This window comes from Numenius arquata, chromosome 11 (assembly GCF_964106895.1).
Source record: "Numenius arquata chromosome 11, bNumArq3.hap1.1, whole genome shotgun sequence".
Lineage (NCBI taxonomy): Eukaryota > Metazoa > Chordata > Aves > Charadriiformes > Scolopacidae > Numenius > Numenius arquata.
Genome location: NC_133586.1, coordinates 8,858,192 through 8,867,697, shown reverse-complemented (window position 1 = coordinate 8,867,697; position 9,506 = coordinate 8,858,192). Strand labels below are relative to the sequence as shown.

The window sequence follows — 9,506 nt, the reverse complement described above, 5'->3', positions numbered from 1 at the left end:
AGCTGTTGGCTTGGCTGCTCTGTGCCTCCCCGAGAGCCGCCTCCCAAAGCTCGGCAGGTCTGGTGAGCCCCCGAGATCCCTTCTAAGCCCCCGGCCTCCTCCATCCTGGGGGGCTACTGGCTGCTCTGCTGACCCTGCACCTCTCCTGCTTTCACAGACCCTCCTAGCTCCATTTTCTGCCCCAAAACAGGGTACCAGGGCTTTGTGCGTCTTCCCTGCTGTCTCCACCCCATCACAGCTGCTGGAGCCTGTGCTTGCAGCTGGCCAGCGGGATGGGACCTGGGGAGGGAAGCCGCTATCAGCACCCCACACCCTGTGTCTCCTCCTTTGGCTTTGATCCTGGAGCAAATCCTCCAGCTTAGAGCAAAACTGGCTCTTACACCCCAGTGCGCTCCCAGGGTGGGCAGGAGCTGTGGTTTTTGCCAGGGTGCCTGCAGGGATGCTCCCAGCAGAACCCCCCTGGGCAGGGTCAGGGGATGGATGCTGCTGGAGCAGAATCCCCCGGCATTGAGGACAGGGAAGGAGCACTGGGGTGAATGAGACATAGGAGCTTTGCTCCTCTCCAGAGCCTTCTGCCATATTGGAAAAGGACCCCTGAGGTGGGCATGAATGGCCCAGGTCCACCGGCATCCCACTACAGCTCCCGCAGCTCCAGACAACCTCCATGCACCTTCCCACTGCCAGCAGTGCCGTGCTTGGCCATGTATCCTCTCCCCAGGCCCTGCCTGCAGGAGGTGGGCTCCTGCCTGGCCCTGTGGGTGCCAGCCCTGGGCATCAGAGGGGCTGGGGGGGGGCTGCCGCCACAGACCGGGCTGAATTCATTGTGGCTGCGGCTACTTGGTGACAAATAGCAGCCACAGCTAGAGCTGCAGACGGGAGGGACAGTCAGCCCCATTCACCTCCAGACATGCCACCCTTATCGCCGGGAAGCTGGGGTAGAGATAAGAGCAGCTCTGAGTCCGGCCAAGACAACCCTGAACCGGGGGCACAGCAGAGGCTCCGTGGGGAGGGTGGAGGGAGCAGATGCTGTGTGTTGGAACAGGGGGGACATCCTCAGTGCTCGGCCACTGCTTCCCCCTGCCCGTTGCCACCCCCCAGCCCAACCCTGCTGACGGATGCTGAGCCCCTTCCCAGCTCTGCAGTGTTTCCTTCCTCCTGCCGAGCCCCAGGATGTGGGGGTTTATGAGGAGCAGGGCGCCCTCCACCCAATACACAGCCCCTCATGGCTTGTCCCCATCCCTCGGATGCTCTTCCCGGACGCGACTGGGTTGCTGGGACAGCAGGAAGGCCGGGAGGGCCAGCACACTGTGGCCATGGCACCCTGCTGCCTGCTGACTCGGCTGCCGGTCCTGCCAGCTGCCCGTGAGCCGGTTCCTCAGGAAGCAGCCATCGGGGAGAGCATCCTCTTGTCTCCACCTGGAAAGGCCAGCAAAGATCACAGCCTCCTCCATCCCACCAGGAATGTGGGTTTTCCTCCCCAGTTTGATCCTTGGGCAACAGGTTCCCACTGGAATTGTCCCATGCAAGTGGCATTTCAGTGAAATCTCTCTGGTGAGGCCATGGCAGAGCTGTCAGCTGTCAGGTTTGAGGCGGGGAAGACAGGGATGACATTTTTATGGCTCCCGTTCAACCAAAAGCTCAGCCAGCCCTAAACACGTGCCCTAAACACGTGCTCCTGGGTCAGAGTTACCCTGACCCTGTGCAGCCTCGCTCACCCTGAAACCCACAAGTCCTACCAAGGGTCCCTCTCAGGGAGCAGAAAACAAATCTGGGATCATCCCTGAAAGCTCCAGAAATAGGATAAGAGGCAGGAGGGAGCAAAGGTGTGTCCTCCTTCCTCAGGGGGCTGCTGGTGGCTGGATCCTACCCCATGCCGTCTACTCCCCAGGAGGAGGAGGAGGGCATCATTGGCCACATCCAGACAAGAGCCGTGGCTGAATGTGAGCCATGGAGCTGCTGCTGAAGACAGATGCACAAAAGCATCTCCCGTTCCCTGCTGCAGCTCCCCTTGGGCCAGGCAGAGGATGGCTCCTGGCAGGCATCATGGTGCTGGCAGCGCAGGCAGCACAGGGCACTGCGTGGCGTATTCCTCGGCTCTGAAACAATGGGGCAGCCACGTCAAGGAGCAGCCTGCCCACATGAAGTTGTCCGTCTGTCTGCACAGGCATTGGGGTGTAGGGGACCATCCCGATCGCCGGCTCACTGGGACACACACAAATTGGGCAAGCAACTGCAGAGGGGCACCGGTGGCCGGGATACAGTTGGGATGCAGTCACGATGTGGCCAGGATGCAGCTGGGATGGCATCTCACCACCTGCTCCAGCCATGGGGCAGGGTTGGGGTTCCCAGGGACCCTTGGCAGGGATACAGGTGTACAGCAGCCCCATGCCACCATGCCAGGAGATGTAATCGCCCCTCCATTGTGGGCTGCGGAGCAGCCTGCTCTGGGCGGGCAAGCAGGCAGTGTGCCCGGGCCGTCACGCTCCCGTGTCCCTGAGCAGCCCAGCCCTTCTGTGTCCCTCCTTGGGGAGGGCTGGCGGGCCCCAATGGGAGGCTGTGCAGGGAAAAGGAGAGCAAGGAAGAGAAGTGCCACCAGACCCCGAGTCCCACAGCCATCCCAGTCAGGGTTTCCCACGGGGGACAGGGGCTGCTGGGCTGGCGCTGGCAGCAGATAAAGCTGTTTCCGTGCTGGCTGCTCCCTATCAGCGTGGCGGCGGCGGGCAGACAAGATCGCCCCCCAAGCACGCTGTGCTGGGGGGCCGTAGGGAAGGGTCCCAGCTCCATTCACCCTGCAGCCAGCCCCGGGGTGGTTTATTTTTACACGAGTTGTTTTCTTTCCGGCTTGATGCTGTCCTGCATGGCGGCAAGAGCCGGACTGGGGCCCCCACGCCTCATTTCCTTGCCATAAAACAACAAAGCGCGGGGCGAAGCGGCGCGCCAGGCTGGGGCAGCGGGTCGCTGGGTCAGGGCACACGCCGCTCCGTGGTTCCTCCATGTGCTCAGCCCCACTGGCCACCCCTGGACCGGCATCCCCTGGCTCTGCCGGCGGCGCCGTGCTGCCCTTCCTGAGGGCTGGATCTGGGGCTCTCAGAGCTGGGGCTGTGTGTCCATGTGCCAGTGGGAGCTGCTGTGGAGGGCATCACCCAAGTGTGGGGATGATGCCCTCTCAGATGGGTGCAACCAGGCACCCCAAAGCTTTTGTCCTGGTTTCTGTGCCTCTGTTTTGCCCCCACGGCCTCAAGCAGACCCTGAAGAGGCTGAACCCTGAGACTCAGCTTCTTCCCCTGGACCCCAGAGCAGGCAGACGCTGCTTGCACATCCCAGGCATGGACCACCCCCCCTCTGCAGCCCACCCATCCCGAGCTGCTAGTGCCCACTGTGGTCCTGCCAGTGCTCCTGCCAACACCACCATCGCCCAAGCACTGCTGCCACTCCACCCGGTGGGACATGGGATGAGGGATGGCTCTTCTCCCCCGGACCCGTGTCTTTACCGGGGCTTTGCATGGCGCATCATGGGGTCCCACCAGCCCTGACTGGGCACCCTGCTACCCGCCGCTCTGCCCTCCAAGCCGGGGCCAATGCTGGCAGCTGGCACATCACAGCTGAGACATGCGGGCAGCGTGCGGGCAGCGTGCTGGTGCACGATGAGGCTATTGCCTGGGCACGGCAGGCAGGCGGGGGGCTGGGGGCACCCACCCCAGCTCTGGGCTGCGAGCAGGGGGTTGGGAAAGGCGTGTGTTTCCCTTTAAGAGGCAGGCCCTGGAGCTGCTTCCTCTCAGCCCTGCGAGAGCCCTAAACACAGTGCATCTGCCTGCAGCCTGCCCGCACGCCTGCCTGCAGCCTGCCCGCAACCAGCGTGAGTAGGGCTTGGCCCCAGAGCCGGGGCTGGGGAGGGCTGGCATCCCGGGGTGGTGGGCACCCGGCTTGTCGGGGAGGGCAAGGAGGGATGGCATCACCATGGAGGGTGCCGGGCATCACCGTGGAACGTGCCAGGCATCACTACGGTGGGTGCTGCAGCACGATGCTGACTGGCATCGCTGTTGAGGGTGCCAGCCCCCCCCGGCATGTCACCGCAACTCTGGGCTCTGGGGGGTGGCTAAGCATTGGGGGCACAGGAGACCAGGGCTGGTGCCCCCCAAACCGAGGTGCGAAGCTGCCAGTGCCTCGAGCCCTCCCTGCCAGGCGTGGGCAGCACGTGGCAGCGTGCCTGCCGGGCTCCAGTGTCTGCAGCGCCGTACGCCACTGCCACTGGGCTACCAGGGTGGCACTGGCCATCGAGTGGGTGCACCCCATGCCCTCCGGCACCCTTGGTGGGTGTCAAGTGTGGGCTGCGCCCCACAGGAGGGTGAGCAGTGTCACCGACCGGGGAGGAGAGCTCGGGAGTGAGCAACCCGTGGCGAGAGCAGCCGTTTGCACGCCCTGGTCCCTGGAGACCACCGCCGTACCCTGTATCGGACCCTGCCGAGGGTCAGCACCCGCTCTCCCACAGCCCCCTGGCCTGGGGCACCGTTGCAGGCACTGGTAAACCTTTTCTAAGCAGGGGGCATGGATGTCAGATCCCTCCCAGGCTTGGAGGGGGGCTGCTGGAGGCTTGCCGGGTTCCGGGCCCCCTCTGCCGGCTCCGAGAAAGTTCGCAAGCGAGCAAATACTGCTGCGAGCTGCCCTGGGTGAGCCCCATGCAGGGCACCCGTGGGTACCCGGGGCGCCCAGAGTTTGGGACAACTCAGGTCTCCGGTGCCATGGGGCAGCCAGGCTCCCCCAAACCCAGGGGATGTAGTTTGGGAGTGAAATGTGTTGCATGGGGACAGCGCCAGCCACATCTGTGGTGCAAAGCAGCAGCCCCGGGTTGGAGCTGGGGGTCCTCGGGCAGGCTGGCTGAGTGTCGCCGGGCTTTGTCCGGGACTGGGGCAGCAGAAGGAGCCCTAAGCTCTCTCCACCTCTCCTCGGCTAGGCTGCACGCTCGGCTGCCTCTGTAAACTGAGCTTGCAGCTTACAGCGGGGCTCGGCCACTTCTCTCACCCTGCAACCCCTACGTGATGTTTTACCAGTGCTCCCTGTTCAAAGGATGCCCTGGGATCCTGTTTCCCCCGGCTGCCCTGTCCCAGGTTTGGTCTCACTTTCCCCCTCCCCCTGCAATCCCCAAATTGCAGATTGCCGGCTGCTCTGCAATCCTGTGATGGGATCCCAGGCAGGAGGATGAGGATGGAGGGGACTGGGAGCCCCGGTTGTGGGACAGGTCTGAGGGCACGGCTCAGGTTGCCTGGCCCTTCCCTGCGGGCAGTCAAGCCACTCTGCCGGCTATTCCCACCTCTCTCCTTGCATGCCTGCAATGGGGTTTGTTTACCTGCTGCCATGTGCCAAGCAGTGCTGGGGCCCTCCTGGTTATTTTGGGGTGTTACTGCAGCCCTTTCCTCCCTCGGCAGCTCAGGGTTCAGCCTTGCTTCCCAGCCATGCTACTGTTCCCTCTGCTCCTGGAGGCCACCCTGCTGCAGCTGGCCAGTGGCTCCCACCACCCCTTCTACAATGGCTTCTACTACAACCACCTCATGAACGACAAAGGCAACGGGCAGGAGAAAGGTATATCGGGGATTCTCAGGGCTGAAGGAAAGTGGGCTGGCAGGTCGGTGCAAGGGGCTGAAGTTCACCCCTGCCTCTGGGATGTTGCTGGGACCTGCCTCGGGCGGGGGGGGATGTGGGCCCCAGAGGAGCAGGCAGGGGTGCTCCAGGGATGCTCGGGGAATGCTCATGGAATGCTTAGGGAGAAGAGGAGGTGGCTGGAGGGAGGGAGCAGAGTGTCTGCAGGTAGATCTGGAGATGCTGCCCAACCCTGGACCCTGACCCACAGTTCACACTTTCACTCCCTGTCCCCAGTGGATCACTTCAATGGGGCCAGGCTGGTGGTAGAGACCCCCAAGGACCCCATCTACAGCTCCAACGGTGCCAATGTCACCCTGCCCTGCCACTACCATTTCGAACCTGACACGGAGGCCAAGCGGAAGATCCGCATCAAGTGGTCCAAGCTGCGTGATGACTACACCAAGGAGCAGGACGTGCTGGTGGCCATTGGCAAGACCTATATTGCCTTTGGGGACTTCCTGGGCCGCGCTCACCTCCGCCAGGCCAGCCGGCATGAGGCCTCACTGGTTGTCAGCGATGTGCGCTTGCAGGATGGTGGCAAATACCGCTGCGAGGTCATCGATGGACTGGAGGATGAGAGTGACGTGGTGGACCTCCAACTGCGAGGTAGGGGCATGGAGGGGACCGCATGACCCCCTGCGCCAAGGGGGGTGGACAGTGAGCCTGGCCTTCCCGTGGCATCCCCTCCTTGGCAGAGATCACAAACCAGGGGGGTCTGGGAGCCCAGTCATAGGCGGAAAGGGGCTGGGATGCTCGGTGTGATGGGGTGGTGGCTTGGGACTGTCTGACTGTGAGGTCTCAGCAGTGAGTGAGCCCAGAGAAGTCTGCCCAGCTGGGATGCTGGGGATGCAACTGTGGAGTCAGAGTTGGGGCGACCCTGTAGCCACAGTGTTTCCTGCCTCTTCCCACTCTTCCTCCTCCCATCTTCCTCCTCCCATCTTCCTGCTGTGCTGCACCATGTGCAGCTGCCCCCTTGCCTCCTAGCTCCTGGGTGTCCCCATGCATCTTGTGATGAAGCTTGGTGACTGGTCCAGCCCCTCTTGCTCACTTGCCAAGAGGGACCTGACTCAGCCCTGGCTCCACTGCCAAGCTCAGAACAGGGGAAATGCCCCCCTTGCTGTGCCCCTGCCCATCCCCTCAGCTCCCGTGGTGGCTTGTCTCCACTGGTCCCTGTGACTGTGGTCCGTGGTGGTGCACATGTTCCTGTGGTCCAGCCATTCCCGTGTTGGTCGTCCATGTGTCCCCGTGATGCTAGTCCTTGTGTCCCTCTTCCTGTTGCCCCATGACAATGGTCTGTCCATCCCCGTAGGGGTGGTCCGTGTCTCCCTGGGACCACTGTCTGTGTGTCCCCAGGACCGTGGTCCATATATCCATGTGGTGGTGATCTCTGCATCCCTGTTATCATAATCTGCATCCTCGTGTGTGCCAGTGCTGTCCCTACAAGGGTGGTCTGTGTGTTCCCAGGACTGAGCCCCTGTGTCCCTGTGCCACCAGATGTCGCTGGCAACTTGCCGCTGGTGGCTGCATGCACGGAGCAACCCTGTCCCTGCCTGTCTGAGCCTTGGGCTGCACCACCCTGGGGTGGTCCCTGTCCCAGAGCCTGAATTTGGGATGGGTTGGGGACCCCTGCGGCTCCTGCTGGGGCCTGACTCGGGGTGGATGGGCTACCTGCAGAGCCGGCTGAGTGCCCCGTCTGCCCCTAGGCATCGTGTTCCCCTACCAGCCTCCCCGCGGGCAGTACAGGCTCAACTTCCATGAAGCCGAGCAAGTGTGCCAGGAGCAGGGCGCCATCCTTGCCACCTTCAACCAGCTCTTCCAGGCCTGGAGTGAGGGGCTGGACTGGTGCAATGCGGGCTGGCTGGCTGACGGCACCGTGCAGTACCCCATCCGCCTGCCCCGCAAGCCCTGCGGTGGGCTGCACCTCGCTCCAGGCATCCGCAGCTACGGCCCGCGCCACCGGCACCTGCACCGCTTTGATGCCTTCTGCTTCTCCTCCGGGCTCAGAGGTGGGTGGTGGGCAAGGGGCTGGGGGGTGAGATCCTGGGGAAGATGCTGTGCCTCATCAGTGGCATCCCGTGTCCTTCCTCCCTCCCTCCCTGGGTGGCAGCCTGGGTGGAGATTCTCCAGATGGGGATGCTCCAGATGCTGCTCAGCACTGATGATCTCTTCTCCATCCTAGGAGAGGTTTTCTACCTGGACCGTCCAGCCGGGATGACGCTGGAGGAGGCCAAGCAGAGCTGCCAGGATGCAGGGGCCGAGATCGCTCGAGTGGGGCAGCTCTACTCTGCCTGGAAATTCCTGGGGCTGGACCGCTGCGATGCCGGCTGGCTGGCAGACGGCAGTGTCCGCTACCCCATTGCCAAGCCCCGGGCCAACTGTGGCCCTGCAGAGCCCGGTGTCCGCAGCTTTGGCTTCCCCAGCAAGGGCAGGTTTGGGGTCTTCTGCTACAAGGAGAGATAAAGAGCCAGGAGGGTTCCTTCGCCAGAGGATGTTTTCAGCCTGACAGTGCCTGGCGTCAGGTTTTTCCCAGGGCTGTTTTGGGGGTGACTGGGGGGAGGCGGGATGGGGGGGAGGCTTCTTTTTGTTTTATTTTGTTTCCTTCCTTTATATTTTCCACACCTTGCTCAGCAGCTGGCACATGCAGCTGCTCGGGGTGGCTGCCAGATGGGGCAGTGCAGGACCGTCCCTGGCATGGGCTGTGCATGAGGATGATCCCCATGGGCTGCTGCCACCCCGCTTGGCCCCTGTCACCCTGTGGGTGGTGGCCCCTTCCCACAGTGGCAGCATGTCACCGACACCCACCTGCCCTTCCAGGCTGGTCCTGCCCCTGGACCTGGGGTGGGAGTGAGGGGAGGCTGGATTTGGCCAGAGGCAGAGAGTGGGCATCTCCATTGCATCCTGGCCCCTCTTCCAGCCCTGTCCCTGTCCCACTGAAGGATGCTGCTGTGCCTGTCCCTGCAGGAGTGCCAGTGCCTTATCTCCATGCACTCCTCGCCCGGACTCCACTTGAACTCTGGTGCCTTCTTCTTCAAGCATTTGGTTATGAAAAGATGTATTTTGCCTGGACCTCTTCTAATAAATCCGTGGAGAAAGCCCTGGAGCCACGTGGCTGTGTCCCCATCTCTGTGCCAGCACAAGAGAGGGGTTTGCCACAGAGAGGGGATTTGGGGATCCCTGGCTGGACACCCGTGACTGTCTCATCCTTGGCTGAGCATCGTCTCATCGCTGCTGGCTCAGCCCTCTGCCTGCCTGAGCTCCTGCAAGGGTCCCCATGCTCCTTCATTAATGAATGTTAATTAACTCCCTAGGTGTCAGGACTGAAAGCTGGAGGGTGAAGCAGTTCTTGCTGATGATGGGTTTTGGGCATGTGGGTTAACCCCCTCCTGGGGCAAGACCTGAACAGGGTGGTGATGTCCTACCCCAGGGTCCTTCTTCAGTTTGGGCTTAGGAACCACCCCCCAACACCTCCATTGTCCCCAGGGCTGCACCTTTGGGTGCTGGCTGGGGATGAGCACCCTGTTTGGGCTCCTCTTCCTTTTCTGCTGCCTTGCCACAGGAGACATCCCCACCCCCCCACCCACACAGACACCCCCCTTCTCCAAAAAAACAACACAGACAAAGTGCCCGTTCCGATTTCACTCTCTTTATTATTTATCATTCTTTCAAAATAGGATATGTTCAAAAATATAAATAGGTGCAGGGAACGCTGGTGCCCCGCACGGTCCCCTGGAAAGAGCACGTCATCCCAGGACGGGCGCTGAGCCGCAGGGGGGGCAGTGGGGAAGCAGAGAGGGGCCATGGCCCCCAGCGCCCGGGTCCTGGGTCTCAGCATCCCTTTGCCTCCCTCCTCCCACAGCTCCTTCCACCGC

The 9,506-nt window shown here is 62.4% G+C and overlaps 1 protein-coding gene across 1 annotated transcript; it reads left to right on the top strand.

Annotated features, from left to right (window-relative positions):
- The first annotated feature begins 5,450 nt into the window (after positions 1–5,450).
- HAPLN3 (hyaluronan and proteoglycan link protein 3) lies at positions 5,451–8,097 on the top strand. Its single transcript, XM_074156225.1, has 4 exons — positions 5,451–5,577; positions 5,872–6,243; positions 7,341–7,643; positions 7,817–8,097. The coding sequence occupies exons 1-4, from the start codon at positions 5,451–5,453 to the stop codon at positions 8,095–8,097; spliced, it is 1,083 nt and encodes a 360-aa protein (XP_074012326.1).
- Positions 8,098–9,506: the final 1,409 nt, after the last annotated feature.